The 19,064-nt window shown below is 41.2% G+C and overlaps 1 protein-coding gene and 1 long non-coding RNA gene across 2 annotated transcripts; one reads left to right on the plus strand and one right to left on the minus strand.

The window, feature by feature from the left end:
- Window positions 1-9,618: 9,618 nt before the first annotated feature.
- LOC143711555 (uncharacterized) lies at window positions 9,619-11,691 on the plus strand. The gene is made up of 6 exons (XM_077203186.1): window positions 9,619-9,925; window positions 10,006-10,128; window positions 10,212-10,330; window positions 10,442-10,589; window positions 10,663-10,781; window positions 10,977-11,691. Exons 1-6 carry the CDS (start codon window positions 9,691-9,693, stop codon window positions 11,589-11,591), a joined length of 1,359 nt encoding a protein of 452 aa, XP_077059301.1. The 5' UTR covers window positions 9,619-9,690; the 3' UTR covers window positions 11,592-11,691.
- Window positions 11,692-14,296: 2,605 nt separating this feature from the next.
- LOC143712080 (uncharacterized) lies at window positions 14,297-15,173 on the minus strand. The gene is made up of 3 exons (XR_013194988.1): window positions 15,113-15,173; window positions 14,954-15,000; window positions 14,297-14,413 (listed from the first exon to the last, which is right to left on the minus strand). It is a non-coding gene; the product is annotated as an uncharacterized LOC143712080 (long non-coding RNA).
- Between the last annotated feature and the right edge of the window lie 3,891 nt (window positions 15,174-19,064).

Consider the following 19,064-nt stretch of genomic DNA (forward strand, 5'->3'; position numbering starts at 1 on the left):
TGTGAGTTTTGCAAAGGACTTTTATGGGCTTTTCCCAAATCATGGAAATGACCTCGACATCCGGTTTAGTAGTAGCATGAGCCATCAGGCAAGTGTTATTTAAATAAACTCCTGATGTACTTACACACTTTCCAATGCCTCGTTTTATGAGTACAGAACCTATTTGTACTACTGTAGAAGTTTGGTCCATTCCGGGGTACAATTAGTTGGGTAAATTATGAGATACAACCTTTGATCTGTTAGCGCCAGGACTAAACCATTCGGCTGCTATCTCTAAAAAAGCTCTAACTTTAATAATGCTCGACCAATGGAAAAAAAGCTTCTGGGGGGGTGTTTGGCTTGAGGTCATGGTGCAAAGGAGCCTATTGGTTGAAATTACTCCGAACCATTCCTTTAATATTTCTCTGTTCCTTTGGTTTAAATGCTTGTTATTTGATTTGGATAATTTCTGACGGCAATGAGATACTGTACATTAACTGTACAAAAACAGTCCATTATGCTGCTTTAAATTACAAACTTTTAATTATCATATTTTAATTATAACCATAAACATACTGGCTTGTGGCGTAGATAGTTTTACCGTTTACTGCAGGTTGTTTTTCTTTTGGGTTTTTTCCTGTTGCGGCTAATGAATCGTAAGTCTCGCACATAAGAGTTTATTTCCACATTGCAAAATAAAGTAGATACCAACAAATTTGCTAAACTTTTGGTTCTGCTACCAAATTATACTGTATGTAAAATCTAATTTCTTTAACTTAAATAAATAAGTTACATGTAACATGAATAAGTAACATGATGAATGATAGCATCACCCAGGTTTCAGATCTAGAAAAGGGTTTGGAAAAGGCGATTGAACGTCAGGCGGATTTAGAGAAGAGAAGGCGCAGACAGAATGTATGAATTGTAGGCCTGAAAGAAGGAATAGAAGGTACTGACGCCATACCTCTGAGCGCGTTGCTTGAGTGTGGCGAGCCTGAGAGGAAGAAACAATGGAGTCGCAGGACTGAGTGGACCGGACTAAGTGAGCTTACGCTGGTTCATATCCCACGTGCCTCACTCTCCATGCAGCGAGGGGATTACCTGGTGCTCTCCACCCGCAAAGACCAGTGCCGTGTGTTTTTTTCGTTCTTTTTTTAAGGGTCCCAAGGAGGAATATTTGTCAAAAACATGGCTACCTTTAAATACAGGGGTGTGGCCACTCCTTGCAGGACTCCGCCCCCTACCAACCAAGGAGCCAAGCGATGTTAAGGGCCTGGCCTGAACTTGTCAGAAAAGCTCAGTTTGGAGTGGTTGACCCTGGAAGTGCCTGTCCACAGCTGCTTCCACGAATGGTTCCTGCAGCTGAGGCACCATTATAGAGCCCACCGCAAGGAAACTATCCCATTCGTTCATAATTAACGGTTTGCCGTCCGATTCTGTTTGTTGTAATATAGTAATTTGCAATAGGTGTCATTGTTGTATTACCATCTAATGTGTCACTACAGTTCGGTTTTTCATTCTTATTCGCTATATATAGTAAAATCACGTGAAACTTCAATAGGTTATGGCAATAATCTAATCTAAAGCAAAGAAGAGGTGCTTTTACACAGGATTTTTTGTGTGAAATAGACAGTGTTGTGGAACTCACAATGGAAGATAAACTGTTTATTGAAAAGCTGAGTGGGCCAGAGAACTGGGCAACGTGGAAATTTCACATGGAACATTTGATGAAAGCTAAAGGACTATGAAGCAAATGCAAGAGCAAGAATTTGAAAAACAGAAAGAAAATGTGTATTCTCTGTTGGTGCCGAATGTGAGTATGTCCCAGTTGTACCTGATAACATGCTGTAAGAGCCCTAAGGAGGCGTGGGACACACTAAAAGGACAATTTGAGAGAGACACTCTTGCAAACAAGCTGTTTCTGAAGAAAAAATACTTCAAATGTGAAATGAAGAAAGGAGAAAACATAACTACACATTTGAAACGAATGAAGAAGTTCACTGGCCAGCTAGGAGCAATAGGTGCGGTGATTGAAAAGGAGGACAAGATTGTAAAGGCCAATGTATACTTCTGCGTCGGGTTCGCACAGTAGGTACGGTGTAGCATACGCACAGACGTGTACCATTCGCGGTACCCTTCACCGTACCCTGACGCGTGCCTCCTAAAAAATTTAACTACACGTCGCCACGACGCGGACCGCAAGATCTGTGATTGGTCATCTTGGTAACATTGCGTTTCCTCCTACGCATTTCCGGCATGTTCTTCTGCACCGCCCGTCATGTTTAAATTCAGAAGTTCAGTGAAAATTCAGTGAAGAAACATGAAAATGGACCAAGTGACCGAGCGATAAGCTCCAACTCCAACATGATCCGCTCTCTTTCATTCGCCATTGCTTGTAGTAGCCTAAACTCAAAACAGCTGCAAGGAATCTAAACACAGTGGAACATTAAAACCCTCCCCCGCCAAATTGCGTTTCTGCGCTGTAACTGCAGAGCAACACAGACATAACGCAGAAGTATAAATGCTCACGACGGCGTAACCTACATGCGTAGCCTACGACGTACACTATAGCGTACACTCGACGCAGAAGTATAAATTGGCCTTAACACTGCCGGGTAGCACCAAGCTATACTACAATTGTCACTGCACTGGAAACTAAGTTGGACAGTTTCAGTTTGTTCAGCAAGCATTAATAAATGAATAACAAAAGTGAGCGTCTGCTGATGGTAACTATGACGATGCTATGTCCAGCGGTGCTGCTTCCGGTGGCGTGTCAGCAATGTCAACACAAGTTTGCAGTGATATGCAGGCTAACTCCAAGGCAGTGAGAGCTGAAAGATCCGGTTCGTGGAGATGTTACAAGTGTGGGAAAGAAGGACATATCAAGCGTGACTGTCCAAGTTATCTTCTGTGAAGCATGTGTGGAAGGCAAGCTGTCTAGGAAGCCACTTAAGCCATTGGGAGAAATCCGTTCCAAACTTAACCTCATAGTGACATCTGTGGTATCATGGAGACCGAATCTATAGGTGGATAAAATTACTTTGTGACTTTTATTGATGACTATTCTAGATATTGCAAGGTATACTTTATAAAACAGAAAAGGGAAGTTTGCAAATTCAAGGAATTTGAGAAAATATTATCAAATGAGCGCGAACAGAAAATAGCAATACTAAGAACGGATAATGTTGGGGAATACACATCCAAAGAATTTCCAGAATACTTGAAGGCTCAAGGTATCCACCACTGTAACTGTAACCTGTACCTCACACACCTCAGCAAAATGGTGTTCCAGAAAGAAAAAATAGGACATTAATTAGAGCAGCGAGAACCTAAACCTCTCATGCTAAATTGCCAAAGTCGTAATGGGCAGAGGCTGTAGCGACCGCAGTTTACATACAGAACAGACTGCCCACATCTGTTCTGAAACAAGTGTCGCCCTAACAGATATGGTGCGACAAACAAGTGCGACAAACATAAGAAGGCTGTGAAGCTTTGATTCGTGAGATATGCCAACAATGCCAAGGGCTATCGCTTGTTCGACAAAGAAAAAAAAAGAGGATTCTAAAAGAGGACACAGTTGGGCTGTGATCTTCAACAAGTCAGACTTTGACTGGTAACAAGAAGTGTACATTTCTTGTTTGGAGTACGAAGTTATCATGAAAACTGATGAGAGAACACCAGTCGATGCTACAGTCGATGAAACTGCTAGAGAAGGGGGCAGAATCAGAAAACCAACGAAGAGATATGGTTGTGATGAGTATGCCGACTGGGTGACTGTTGATCATTATGCTGTTTGTGTGTTGCAGAACCAAGCACAGTAAAAGAGGCAATGATGAGTCCTAACGCAAAGGAATGGCAGGATGTGGTGGACTTGGAATATGAATCGCTGCTGGAAAATAAGATATGGGATTTAGTGGAATTACCATAGGATCGGAAGGTCATAAGGTCGTGATGGGTGTTTAAAGTCAAGCATCATAGTGACGGACGAGAGGAGAGATACAAGTGTAGACTTGTCGCTAAGGGCTACTCACATAAGTATGGTGCTGACTTCTTCACCCATTGAAGGAAAGGCCCCAAAGTTATGTTAGTGTTGCTATTATTTAGTACAGTTGACCATATTGTGCTTTATGTTTCCGATTTACTCCCGTTTATTCAGTGCTTGTAACAGGGTAGCCAAAGCGTGCTGGTTATATCTGACGTCACACAGTTAATATGCAGTATGATAGAAATAGTCGGTCGGTTGGATTCTAGTTGTGAGCCGCACCTTTCTTCAGAGTTTGCGTAAATGAGAAGAGTAAGTATATTTGCTGGATCACTCGTGATATTGTATTTCTTTGTCAAACCAGCTGTTATTTCTGCTATTTGATGTGGATGAGAGTTAGGAGTTTAAGGGGTCGCTACGCAACCGTTGTGCTAATTATATCCACGTTAGTACATGCTACTTTCGAGCTTCGCCTCACCTGACTCAGTACGTTGGGTCAAAATATGTAACATTGTGTTTAGACATGTTTATACTTTACTACTTCTTGTTAGGATTGTTCAGTACATTGTGGTTGAGTAAAATAAGAAGTAAGTGGTGTTAAATATTGTTATCTGGACCGCTATCGAGGCTTCTCTATCAAGACTTTGCTAGCTCGAACGGAACATAGCATTCGGTCCAGGGTTTTCACAATAAAAGCATCCAGCCGTTTAGTTAATTGGAGGCTTTAAAGCGTATCATAGATGACAGGAAGTCTTGCCTACGTAACTTAACGCATGGTAGAAAATCGGAGAATCCTATATAATAAGTGTTTGAATCCTTTCTCTCTGCTTACACTATTTGAGTTTAAGAAATATATAGTCATATACTGACTATTGTTTATTTTATGTTTGGTAATGTGTATTAGTGCTTAAGGAGGAATGAGTGTATGCATATGTTTCCTCTATTCATTTGTATTTTGTTTCTCTCTTTATAGAAACCACACTCAGAAACCAAACTCACTCACAAAAGAAAGAGGAAGAAATAAACAGAGTAAGAACTATCTCTCAGCTCTTCATTTCATACTCTGGAATATTTGGCCTTAAGTGGTGTTCTGGCTGAGACACCTGAGTGAACCTGGTTATAAACCAAGAACTAGCACCTAGACTGAGCGTCTACCGATTATCTTCAATACACCCGTGGTACGTTTTAGCTCAATTTGTTTCAGTTGCTGTCCTTCGCCGTCCAGAATAACCTGCGTGTGCATCAGATGGATGTGGTAAACGAATTTCTAAATGGACACCTGAATGAGGAAATCTATATGGAGCAACAAGAGGGATACATCAGACCAGGGGAGGAAAGTGATGTGCAAACTGAAGAAGTCAATATACAGGCTGAAGCAGTCCCCTCGCTGCTGGAGCAAAACTTTCACAGAGTTCATGAAGAACATTGGCTTCAAACAGAGTACATCGGACCTGTGTGTGTTCATGAGATCTCGACAAGAGCTGGAGATAAAGTATTAGTTGTGTATGTTGATCTAATTCCGATCACAGAATCGATGGAAAGCATGGAAGAGCTGAAACTTGCTCTTAAGAAGCTCTACAAGATGAAGGACATGCGAGAATTGTCCTATATCTTGGGAATGGGTGTCATCCAAGACAAGGAAATTAACTGTGTGTTTCTTCATGAGAAGCATTACATCGTAGCATTCTTCAAAAGCATGATGCCTATCCCTTTGCAACTCCAGCTGATGCAAATGTAAAGCTAAAAAGGAACGATGGAGTCAGCAAGCCTATGCTGTATGCTGTGATGGGTACACGACCTCACATATCACAAGCAGTGAGCGTTTTGTCAAAGTTTAATGCAAATCCAAGTGTTGCGCATCTGACAGCGTACTTGATGGGTACACTGAAACTCAATCTCAAGTATGAGCAGTCAGAGTCTGGAACTTTGGTCAGTTTTTCAGATGCTGAATGAGCTGGAAACCAGGACGATCGTCGCTCTACAACCGGTAATGTGTTCTTAGTGCGTGGAGGAGGGGTGAGTTGGCTTAGCAAGAAACAGTCAACTGTTGCTCTTTCAACAGCAGAGGCTGAATACGTTGCACTTAGCCAAGCACCTCAGGAATGTGACTGGCATAGATGGCTACTGAGTGATCTTGGAATGGATGCTACACCTCTGGTGATCCTGGAGGACAACCAAGGAGCCATCGCAATTGCAAAAAATCCGGTTGATCATTTAATAATCAAGCACATACACAACTGCAATATTGTCCTACAGATGACATGAAGGCAGATGTCTTGACCAAGCCATTGGTGAGACAGAAGTTTGAGTATCTTAGGAGTGAGATTAGACTTTGTTTCATTTAATTCTGTTTAGTCTGATGATTAAATGGGCTAGACTGTGTTTGGTGTTAAATATGTTACGATGTAAAATTGTTAACATGTAAAAAGGACTATGAAAAATACCTTTTTAGTTTGTTAATATGATTTATTGTATCTTGACATTATTTGAAAAGCATTTTTTAAGTAATATAATTTACTAAGAAATGGCTTAATCTTATTGTAAAATTAAGTGAGAGTGTTGTAACATAGTAATTTGCCAATGTGTCAATGATGTACTATTTCCTTCTAATGTGTCACTACAGTTCGGTTTTTCATTCTTCTTAGTTGTGTCACTACAGTTCTGTTTTTCATTCTTCTTCGTAGTATATAATAAAACCAAGTGAGACTTCAATACCCCCGTTTCTTCTACAATGTGGTTCTAATATTTATCAAACTGATGCTGGTTGAGCTCCATGCACACACAAGTTAGACTCAGGATATTTTAAGTCACTGCATTAACATGAACTGACAGCTGGATTGTTTGCCGTCAGAATCTGTTCACCCGAGTGTCTTTTAAACAATGAGGTTTTTTATATTTTCAAAATTGGTGCAGGATAGGTTGGCCGATAGCCTTGTGGGCAGTGTGCTGACATCTGGTGCTTTTATGTTTCGGGTGACCTGAGTTTGAATCCCAGCTCGTGGACTTTTTCGAGTCAGTTCACTAGTGTATAGCGTAAGCTTCTGTTGTTGTACGTCACACGCATCACCCACATGGCCAGCGTCGGCCAATAGTGAGCCAACGTGTGACGTAGCTCTACGCTTTCACACTACGTTAACTACTAGAGGCCAACAGAGAAGGAAATTAATAGTTGAAATAAAGTCGTTATTTGTTTTTTTTGCACACAAAAAGTATTCTTGTCGCTTGATAAACTTAAGATTGAGCCATTGTAGTCACTTGGACTATTTTAACGATATCTTTAATAACTTTTCGGGGCTGGCAAGTTTCAATCCCTTAGAAGCCCATGGAGGAGTGATCCAGCTCTCAGATTTCATCAAAAATATCTTAATTCGGGTTCCGAAGATGAACGAAGGTCTTACGAGGTTGGAACAACATGAGGGTGAGTAAATACTGACGGAATTTTCATTTTCGGGTGAACTAACCCTTTAAGCTCCATCCACACACTGAATAGAATCAACACCTCTTATCATGGGGCAGATAACGGATTCTGACAGCTGGATTGTTGCCGTCGGATTCTGTTCCCCCCTATGCTTCTTACACAATTACGTTCTAATTTTTACAAAACTGGTGCAGAAAAGGTTGGGGGCCGTGCGCAATGACAATGGTTAACTGACAATGGTTAAGCTCCATCCAAAAACAGAATAGAATCAATGTATTTTAAGTCACTACATCAACATATATCATATGGGTAGGGGAATGGATTCCAACACCTTGATTTTTTGCCGTCAAATTCTGTTTCCCCCATGTTTCTTACAAAATAAAGTTCTAATATTTACAAAACTGGTGCAGAATTGTTGAATTGATAGCCTTGTGGTGAGCACGTTGAGTGGTGACAGATGGATTTGAAGATCACTAAAATTTCAGTATGAAAAGAGTTTCTCTTTTCCTGAATCCAATTGAGAATTTATTTTCCTCTTGGAGATAGAAAGTATATGATCAAAACCCTTACCAAATAAGTCTTCTTTAAACAAATGAAGAGAACTGTGGAGAAGTAGGAGCACATGCCTTTAATCAAAACCGAAGGAAACCAAACAAACATTAAAAAATGCAGTATGACAGTAGGCTATGATTGCGATAAACAGGCTTATATAGGCAGAGGTAATGAGCTAATGAGACACAGCTGAAGACAATCATGGATGATGAGACCGTGCAATGAGGTGTGGGAAATATAGCCCTTGTTTGAGTGGCACTAGTCTGAGGTAGAGTGCCCTCTGGTGGCTATCAAGGGTACTCCAGCTGGTGATCGTGACACCGACATGATGGAAAAGAATGAATGGTAGAACAATTATATGTTTCAATGCTTTTGCATTCTACCGCAAAAGTTTTGCTTTCCTCCAAGAAAATTTGCGTTCATTTGAAAAGAATTCAAGAGTATTAAAATAAATATAATATAATGCAAAAGCATTAAAATAAATGTTTCCTCCTATCTCATATTTTTCCTCCCATCACCATGACCCTTTAGTTTAGAGTTTCCATAGAAATATATATTCAATAAGGGATGCAACTGTTAGAAACTACTTTTGACTGATTCATGTCTGATTGTGGCAATGTAGTTTATATTATATTAATATATTTAAAAAACACTTAAAATTACATATGTTGTTTTTGTTTGATATTGACAGCTGTTTTGGGAATTATTTTATGCCACCAAAATCTTTTTTTTTTTTTTTTTTTACTTTACTGTACTTAAAGGGTTAATTTTCTACTTCTACTTTATTACTTTGAATGGTTAAGCTAATCAAGCGTTATATTACATAGTTTCATTACATTTTTGTTCCTGAATTCCCTTCTGCTGGGATCAGGAAAATCAAAATTTTGGGGATCAAAGCTATCCCAATCTTACTAAAAAACATTTTTTAACACAATGATGATTTGATCCATATTAAAACTAAAATTGAAATTTGTGATCTTATCCGATTTCAGAACCCCCTTTTTTCTTTTGAACACCCATTTTAAAGATTTGAACCAATACCATAACTGAAATCGGATCAGGTTACTTTTGAACAACCGGGCGCAGGGACCGTTAGAAAAAAGAGAGATACGGCCATCCCAAGAGTCACTGTGAAGACTGCACCAGCATAGCGAGTAGAGGTGACGTCAGTCTTTTAGTTTAGCACTTTCAACTTTCAAAATAGCAGATTTATATATTTTTAAAATAGACAATGGACACAATACTATTTAACTGGAGTGGAGTGGAATGGATAAAATACATTAATGAATCATTTGTAGAAACTCTATCTGTTTGACTCTGTATATATATATTAACACATACATTTGTATGTTATTTGTATCATACAATACAAATGTTATTGTTGCCTATGTACTGTGACACCTCTGAATCCTGCATTATAATTAATAAAGTGATTATTGTACCTTATTGAGTACAATCAACAAAGACACCAAATGTTTTCAATAGCAAACAAGCATACTTGCGGTATTTGCTAGTATGCTATTCCAAATTCAGCCATATATGTTAACTCTCAGCTTAATGAGGCACAGGTGAAAACAACAAGCTGACTGAGGAATAGATTTGATTGGTCAACCAGTATCAGCGAATGATTCGAAAGTCAGTACAAATAGCACATTATGTCTCAGTAAGCTTGTCAATGTTTATAGACAAAAGTTGATTAGTAACTTTAGGTTGTTTTTTTTCCTTTTGGTGTTCTGTTGAGTAGTACAACAAACTCACCATGCCTTGGACAAAGGGCATCTTACTTTTCACAATGTCTGTGACCATGTTGACGACTTTAAGGGCTGATCCTGAGTCCTTTTCTAAAACTGGTTCCGCTTCCGGAGCAGTCTCTGAAAACGCAGTCCATTTTGGCAAACTTTTAATTGGTGATCAAGGTGTAGTATCTGATAAAGAAATGGAAATATCTGGACTGAGGTCAGCAGAACAGTCTGATGAATACCGGTCAAATGAAGGTAATTTGGGAACTAATTTAAAGTGGGACCTACTTTTCAATTGGAAGTACAATTTGACTTGAATTGTTTCATGCTTGAAGAGCGGTTCCACCTTGCTAAAGCTAAGCTGCGGCGTCTGGGTCCCTACGTGCACTGTGGAAATGATTCAATGACCTTGCGCATTCCAGGACAAATAAGGATGCCACACTTTCTGGTTGATCGAGGTAAGTTGTTTTGGAGGTGTGGGGTGGTGGTTGGGGTGTTTTTTTTAATTATTTTAAAATTAATTGTAACATTTCTTTATCAGGAGTTGAGTCACCAGTGCCTTTGTCTGAGATGCCAGCCAGCTGTGGTTTCTCACTGAAGCGGGCACGCAGAGATGTTTCTCTTGATGCTCCATACCAGGGCTGTCATGTCAGACAACAGGTTTGTCTGCATGCCAAAGATAACAAATGTACTGTAGCTCTCCTTCAACCAAGTGATAAGTGGGCCTTGCATTTTTAATTTCTATTGTTTTTCTTCCCAAACTCCTAACAGGGTGGACGTTATATTCTGCCACTCTTTATAATGGGGGCTCCAGTGCAAATGTCTTGCCCTGTGAGTCCTCCCCTCCCTGCAGTGTCCTGCTTCCCTTCTGGCATGATTATCTCACTTGCCGTCAGAGCAGATAACGTTAAAGTTCAAGGCAAGTCACATAATTCTTTGAGTTTAATCTAAGAGGTGAGTGAGCTTATTTATTTTTTTCTCTTTTCTCTTAGTTGATGGATCATGGCAGCCTCTGCTTCTAGCATATTCTAAATGTTCATTCACATTGGAGACTGTTGATGGTTCACTGGTTGTCACTGCGCCATTCACAGGAAGCTGTTGGGAAATTAAGGTACGAATAACCGAGTGCCCTTTTCTGATTCGACTACAGTAGTCCACATTGGAAGTGGATCAAAAGTTCATCAAAGTTGTCCTAAGACAAGAACAGTATTGTTCAAAAATGCATGTATAACTTTTGATGAAAGGTTTTGATCCACTTCAAATGTTGACTAATGTACATATAGTTGATTGTTCATGTCTTCCTCAGGATACTGATATACAGCTCCATTTCATGTACTGTGACCGGGAAGTGACTCTTTCTTGCCCTTTGACACAACCAACGCTGGCCCCAATAACCATTGATCCGTTCCAGGACCCAACTGACCATCAACAAATGTTTTACCCTTTCCCAATTGGAAGACCCTGGTGGTATTCACCTTCTCATGGTCACCCTGGTGTACGACCTGTACCTCCCACTTTGCCAACTACAACGTCTACAACTCCTCTTCAAGACCCTAACGAACAAATGTTCCATCAAATGTACCCTATGTCAATGTTTGATCCATATTACTTTAATTCTAGAGGTTCCCCTGTAGCACCGAGGCCTCAACAGTCTAGGAACCCGAAGTTTCCTCCCTATATGTACCCCTTCAAGATCCCAGTTGAAGCAACAACTACACCTTCCACGACAACTACTGTCCAGTTTGCGGGATATCCTCCACTGTACCCAAAGTTTTATGACCCTCAACCTTTTGTGCCTCCTGGTGTTCACTACCCATTCATGCCCCAGTATCCTCAGGATCCAGTCTATCCTCCTCGCAGTCCCAAATCTATGTCTTCTCCTGCTCGGTCATCCTCTATCTACTGGCCTTACAAACAATGAATGAGATGAGTAATTGTGGAGGTATTCCAAAGTGGCAATTGATACAGGAAGAAACTTCAATGACTTCTGTAGTGCTTAATAAAACTTCATGAGATACTAATTTGTCTTTCTTTTTTTCCCCCTCAACTGGTTATGCCCATTTTAGTTTGTATAGTCTTGCCCTTCAATCTAAGACTAGGAGGACTGTGGGACAAACTGAGCAACATTTGTCAAAGTGTTTTTGGAATGACTTATGATTCCCTAATTGCTCTGTGCTGTTCCTCCTGTAGGGCCCCGCGAGCAAGGTTGAGTTCTCCAAAGGTTAAACTGTCATGCATGTGCTGCTGTGCAATCTCTAGGTGTACTATGCTCTTAAAAATCAATACCCAGATAGCAGGGACATTGATACAATGAGTTTTTTTTTATAAAACATAATTTCACATACTACCTGCCCTAAATAGTATTTGAATTACTGTCCCAAATTGTTGTCTCTTGAAATATTTCAAAGATACTCAGATCATTTACTTTTTCCACATAAAATTTATCCATGGCATGCACACTCTAACGCCTTATATTGGCCACAACCCATTGTGTGTTGGATGAGGATTAGAACTACTAGTGTTCAACTAACATGATGGTCCTTAGACTAGTCTCAAACTAAAATTGCCCTTTAAACCAATTAACAGAAATCTGCTTTGTCATGGTTTTACATAGTCCAAGACTTATTAGGTTATATCTATTATATTTTTCACCAATCGATATGACAGTTCTCCAAACTCAACTGCTCTCAAAACCGTTCTGAATACTTTGTAAGTGCTTTAAACATATTGTAGTGTTTCCTAATTTCATACAAATTACAAATCACATGCATGTTTTCATTGTAGGTCATACAGCCAACCAAAATCTTTAATATATTGGAACATTTGCTCTTTTTATTGGTTTTACAAAAGTTACAAACTTTTGTGCACCATTTTTCCAAACACAACAAAATTATGTTATTTGTTCAAATTTCAATTAGCCCCAAATAATATCTGCTGATTTAGTAATACAACACATGGAATGCAAATGTCCTAATTGTTTGCAAAGCTTTCTCAAATACATCTATAAAAGGAGGAAAACAACTAAGAATAATAATAAGGATGTAAGAGCTCTAGTTTGTTCAAATATGTGAGCCATGCAATTACTGCACTTTTACTGTAAGCAAAGATATTATTTTCCTGGATATGTGTCATACTATTCCACTCTAAGTGAAAAAAAATCAGACATCTAGGGCCAGTTGTTCAAAGGTAAACTGATCGGATTTTGGTTATCGGATTGGATCAAATCTTGAACATGGGTTGTTCAAAAGGGAAAGAATGAGTCTGAAATCAGATTAGATCATGGAATCCAATCCTAATTTTAATCTGGATCAAACCTTCAGTTTGTGTTGTTCAAAACTTGTCAGTATGATTTGGATAACTTTGATCCAAAAAAACAGTATTATCCTGATCCCAACTGGGGGTAGGATTTCAAGTTGGATTCCAAGAAGAAAATGTAGTAAAACTTTTAAATTGGTCAAATAATACTTTTGTATCATTTAGTGTATATATACTTTTATTTATATTTTGCACTTGACTTGTGTAACCGTTGTAACAGTGATAAAGTAGATAAAGTAGACATAGGCTACCAATAAAGCCATTCAGTAAAGTAAAGTAAAAATAAAAATGATCTTGTCCCCATGAAATAATTTCAATAACAAACAAAAATAATATAATTCCATTTTTCTGTCATTCATCACCGTATATTAATTTCAAAGAAACAATCATTAGAGATGAGCCTGTCAAAAATAATTTCTAACAATTGCATACTATACGTCCAGTCAGTCCCTCATTCAGAAACATTTTTTAAGACGTTTTCAAAATATCCACAATGTATATTTGTTTTTTATTTGTTGTGGCTCAGATGAGGGGTCATAAAATAAATTTATGAATGGAAGTGGATGTTTTTGTTATTTTTGTGTTTTGTCTCAAAATAAGAAGCATTTACAGTGACTCCATGTTGGCTCTTCTACCTGTTCTTTACATAGCTAAAGGATATGTTGTCCCATTAAGAGCACTGGTAATCCGGATTTGGTAATCTTGTAAACTGTGTATCTGGATCAGGGTGATCCAGTCCAATGTTGCTTTGAAAAACCGGCATAAAAGTTAGACGGATTACCTGATCCTGAATAAGAAAAATTTTGATCCAGATTAAATGTTTTGAACAACTGGCCCCTAGTGCTGCTTCAGAGACGGAAATCAGACTGTTCTGCAACAATCAATGCAGGCATTTAAAAAAACGACAACTAACGTCTCATGAGTATATTGATGAAGCAGCTTCAATCTTCACAAAAAAAAAAGTGACGGAGAAATGTGATTGGCCATCAATGTCCCTGGACAATGAGGAGGTATTGCCAACATCATATGTACCACAATTTCAACCACTGGTGGCACACAATGATGTCTTGGGGCAGCAAAACCCCCCCAAAAACTTCCATAACCTGTTTCTGTATGGTGATCAAGAGCAAATGGAGTGACCTTTTGCCTGTTTTTGATTAGGGTTTTGGATTACTCTTTTGATGAACAACTGCATTTGGATCCTCAACCTTTGCGTCTCTGAGCAGTACATGACAGTTTAGTGTGTACAGGTCTAATTGTTCAAAGGAAATTGAAAATGGAATGAGATTTGTTTGGTATTGTTATATGCAAGGTTATGCAAGGAAATGTGTTCATTTTTGTGAGGTATAAGAAAAGTCAACAGCGGAGCATCATCACAAGTTTCTTAGCTGTTCTCAAATCTGGAGTACTGGTTATCCTTTGTCAAACCTGAAACAGAGTAAAGTTCAAACTCTGAAACACAGTATAACTAGTATAGTTCGATCTTACCATCTCCGAGAGAAAAATAACTCCTCAATTGGATTCAGGGAGGTACTGTGTACTGTGACATTCTGAAGCAGAACATGATGCCCTCCCTTCAGAAACTGTGCCGAACGGCATGAGAACAACCCCAAACACACCGCCAAGATGACAACTGCCTTGCTGAGGAAGCTGAAGGTGATGGAGTGGCCAAGTTTGTTTCCAGACCTGAAACCTATTGAGCACCTGGGGGGCGTCCCGTTTGGTATTAGGTACTGGTATTGGTATTAGTATTAGTATTCCAAGGTCAAGTGTGACATTTCTTATTTGTTTGAGACAATATCCAATTCCACCACTCAGCAATGGTGCCAAAGGGGTTTGAGGATCACTCAAATTTCAGTATGGTTCCTTCCAGCATATTCTCCTTTCCTGAACTAACATTTACAAGTTAACTATAAAGGATACTTCTATGTATTTTATACATAATTTATGATGAAAGGAAAATCTTACCATATTTCAGTTGCATTTCATCATGTCTCTGCCTCATCTCTGCTTTCCTGCAACAAAATTATTTTTTTTCTTAACAATATTTCATCAAGACAAGACTCAATGGTCTCCACATTTAACAAAGTCAAATATGTGGAATTCATTTTCCCAAACAAATCATACCTCTCCTCTTTACGAAAACTTTTCAGATGAGCTTGTCTTTCCATTCGCTCATCATTCCTCTAGACCTTTCAGATTATTAGGATAAATTTTTGTTTAGTCATTTCTTATGTGATCCAATGTGATAGCCATTATTTATTAATAATTAATAGCAGTAAAGTATTATATATATATATATATATATATATATGTATATATATATATATATATATAATACATTGTATATATATACAATATATATACACCCCTCAGATTTTAGCAAACATTTTAGTATATCTTCTCAAGGGACAATACTATAGAAATGAAACTTGGATATTTTTTAGAATAGTCAATATGCTGCTTGTATATCAGTATATATTTACTGTCCTCTGAAAATAACTCAAAATACAGCCATTATTGTCAAAATAGCAGGCAACAGAAGTGAGAAGGTCAGCTTGTCAGCTTGTCAGTGCTCAGACCATACGCCGCACACTGCAACAAGTCGGTTTGCATGGCCGTCATCTCAGAAGGAAGCCTCTTCTGAAGCTGGCTCACAAGAAAGCCCGCAAACAGTTTGCTGAAAGCCCTGGTGAGGAGTACCAAGAAAATTGTGTTTTGCCTACAGTCAAACATGGTGGTGGGAGCATCAAGAGTGCTTCATTGGACCTATTAGTATTAGTATTTGGTAAGGGTTTCGATCTTATAACAGTCAGGCAAAGGCAGCACCAGGGTGAGCGTCGACGTCAAGCTTCTCCGTATCTTCAAACCGGGCCGTCGAAGAGCTGGCTCTCGACTGGTCTACACCGGAAGGGCCTGCTAGAAGCCGCCTCGATGAGTGGTTCCTGCCGGGGCGCCAATAGGCCCTTCGTCAGCGGCAAGCTCCCTTTTGACCTGAGGTACACAAGGAGCTCACAAAGTCATGGCGCGCGCCCTACTCGACCCGTCTGCGTACTTCTCGCTGCGACCAGACCACCCCTGAAAATAGCTTGCATGCTTCTTCCAGCCCCCTCTTCAGTTCAGGCGGTTGGAGAAGTTCTGATTGCAAAAAACAGGCCCATTTTAATTTATGCACCCCTGCAAATAAACGCTGTTTTAACAGCGACCCACATAAAGCACAAAATGAGCAAATTTCCTCTTCCAAACACCTGGGCGGTTGGGTCCCCAATACAAGACGGCCAGTCCCCAGACTTCATGCACCCCTTAGTCACTCGGGCCAAGGCCTGGGAAGCCATCCCCGATGTGTTAAAATGGGTATTGAGCACAATAAAACGTGGTTACTCGCTACAATTTGCTCGCAGACCCCCGCGCTCTCATGCCATGGTCGAGACATCGGTAAGGAGCAACGTGGCTCACGTCCTCCGCATCAAATTTACTAGTGAAAGGGGCTGTCGAGACAGTTCCCCGATCACTGAGCGAGTCAGGTTTTTACTGCCGTTATTTCCTCGTTCCGAAAAAGGACGGCGGCCTCAGGCCTATTTTAGATCTCAGACACCTGAACAAGGCCCTCATAGAACGGCCGTTTAGGATGCTGACGATCAAACAAATTTGCCCGAGGGATTGGTTCTTCTCAGTGGATCTGAAGGATGCTTACTTTCACATTCAAATAGCCCCAATCACAGGCCACTCTTAAGATTCGCCTTCGAGGGGAAGGCCTATCAATACACATTCCTGCCGTTCAGATTGTCACTGGCACCCCGTACTGACTCACAAAACCTGGCTCCTCTGCTATCTAGAACACCTGGGGATCAGGATAAACTTCTCCAAGAGTGTACTGTCCCCAAGCCAGCGTGTAACGTACCTGGGAACAGTTATCGATTCTGTCCAGATGAGAGCCTGGCTCAAGCCAGACCGCACTCTCTCTTTTCAACAGCTAGCTGCTTCGTTTAAAACGGGCTCCCTCACGCCCCTCAGAACGTTTCAAAGGGCATTAGGCCTTATGGCTTCTGCATCGTCAGTACTCCAGCTAGGCCTACTGTGTATGCGCCCCCCTTCAGCGCTGGCTGAAACCCAAAGTCCCGGCTCATGCATGGTGGCTCGGCCGCCTACGTGTCAGGGTAAACCACGGCTGTGTCAAAGACCTGGGCCCTTGGAAAGACACCAGCTGGTACCAGTCTGGTGTAAGCATGGGTCTGGTCTCAAGGAGAAAGGTGATTTCAACAGACGCCTCCAACTTAGGTTGGGGGGGCTCTGTCCTGCCTCCGGCCTCTGGTCGAGCTCGGAAAAGTGCCTACATATTAACTGCCTCGAAATGAGAGCGTTTTTTCTGGCCCTTAAAATCTTCCTCCCACACCTGGCAGGACACCATGTCTAGGTCCGGACGGACAACATGGCAGTGATGTCATATATAAATCTCCAGGGCGGTCTCAGGTCATACAACCTGTATACCATGGCCAAACAGCTCCTGTTATGGGCTCATGCCAACCTGTGCTCTCTCAGAGCGGCGAATGTACCAGGCATACTGAACCAGGGTGCAAATATTCTATCTCGAGACAACGTTCCCCCCGAGGAATGGTCTCTCCACCCTCAGACGGTCTTTTTGATCTGGAGTGTCTTCGGGAGGGCAGAGGTCGACCTCTTCGCCTCAGAAGACAACTCTCATTGCCCAATATTCTTTTTGAAGAACAGGGATGCGCTGGCCCACGATTGGCCCATCCGCCCTTTTTACGCATTCCCCCCATTCTCGATGCTCCCTCAGGTCATCGAACGGATCAGGGAAAACAAGTGTGCAGTCCTCTTAATAGCCCCTCTGTGGTGGACCCAAAGTTGATGCGGCTGCTAGGGACAGCTCCCTGGCCTATTCCGCTGAGGAAGGACCTCCTCACCCAGGCAAACAGGACAGTCTGGCACTCCGTCCCGACTCGTGGGCCCTCCATGTATGGCCCCTCAATGGGTATCCAGGGACCTCCCGCAGGGAGTCCTAAACACTATTGCTGAGGCTAGAGCTCCGTCCACAAGACGCCTCTACGCCCTTAAGTGGTCAGTGTTCACCGGCTGGTGCTCAGCTCAGAACCTAGACCCATATTAATTTGAAGTACCACAGCTAGACGCAGGCCAGACCCCCTCCATGCTCAAAGTGTATGTGGCAGCCATAACAGCCCTCCATGCTCCTGTGGCCAGCCAATCTTTAGGGAAAAGCGACCTGATTTAGCGCTTCCTCAAAGGGGCCAGGAGGCTTAACCCGTCTCGACCTTCCTCTATCCCTGCCTGGGACCTATCTACGTCCTCAGGACTCTTAAGGTAGCCCCTTTCAAGCCGCTTCAGTCAGCTGACTTAAAGCCACTTTCGCTTAAAACCGTACTCCTGCTAGCCCTAGCATCGGTCAAGCAAGTTCTCTTGCTCTTCCCCCGTCGGAAGACAATAGAGACTTGAATCTACGCTACCCTGTCAGGGTTCTCAGAGTCTATTTAGAGCGTTCTGCCCCGTTCAGGCAGTCGTAACAGCTCCTTGTGTGCTTCGGTGGACGCACCAAAGGGTCATGAAGCTGAGATTATCAAGATAGTCAGTAGATGCTATCTCTTTAGCCTATGCTTCAATGGCCTTCAATGCCCCATAGGGGTCAGGGCCCCTGTTGGGCCCAAGCCTCTACATATCCCTTCGAGGGCCTGGTCTCATCCGGTCCCCATTAGATTCTAACTTTAGTTCTACTATAAGACTCTGGCTTCTCAGCTTCAGGCGATAGTCAGAGCGAAGTCATCAGTTAATAGCAAGGCGTTTTAAAATGGGTTCCCATAGCATATAGCTACACAATACGAGTGTACCGTTCTCAAATAGGGAACTAACGTAACCTTGGTTCCCTGAGAGATAAGGGAATGAATATTGCGTAGCCGGCAGTTTATTACGCTGCACGTCCAGGTGCTGTCGCTGCAGTCGATTTAACCTGATTCCTATGGTGAAATGGGCTGCTTAGCCGCAGCCAATCAGCACGCTTAAACAGCCTGCACTGTGCTTGCTGTGCAGCTGCACTGCGTTTTAAAAT

The sequence above is a fragment of the Siphateles boraxobius genome, unplaced genomic scaffold (assembly GCF_051911475.1).
Source record: "Siphateles boraxobius isolate OS27281-9 unplaced genomic scaffold, OSU_SipBor_1 5, whole genome shotgun sequence".
NCBI lineage: Eukaryota > Metazoa > Chordata > Actinopteri > Cypriniformes > Leuciscidae > Siphateles > Siphateles boraxobius.

What these genes read in the sequence shown, in the direction of transcription:
- LOC143711555 (XM_077203186.1), top strand. Translation starts at nt 9,691, where the DNA reads ATGCCTTGGACAAAGGGCATCTTACTTTTCACAATGTCTGTGACCATG. An exon ending in TGAATACCGGTCAAATGAAG is followed by an intron (nt 9,926 to 10,005) that starts GTAATTTGGGAA and finishes TCATGCTTGAAG; the next exon opens with AGCGGTTCCACCTTGCTAAA. An exon ending in ACACTTTCTGGTTGATCGAG is followed by an intron (nt 10,129 to 10,211) that starts GTAAGTTGTTTT and finishes TTTCTTTATCAG; the next exon opens with GAGTTGAGTCACCAGTGCCT.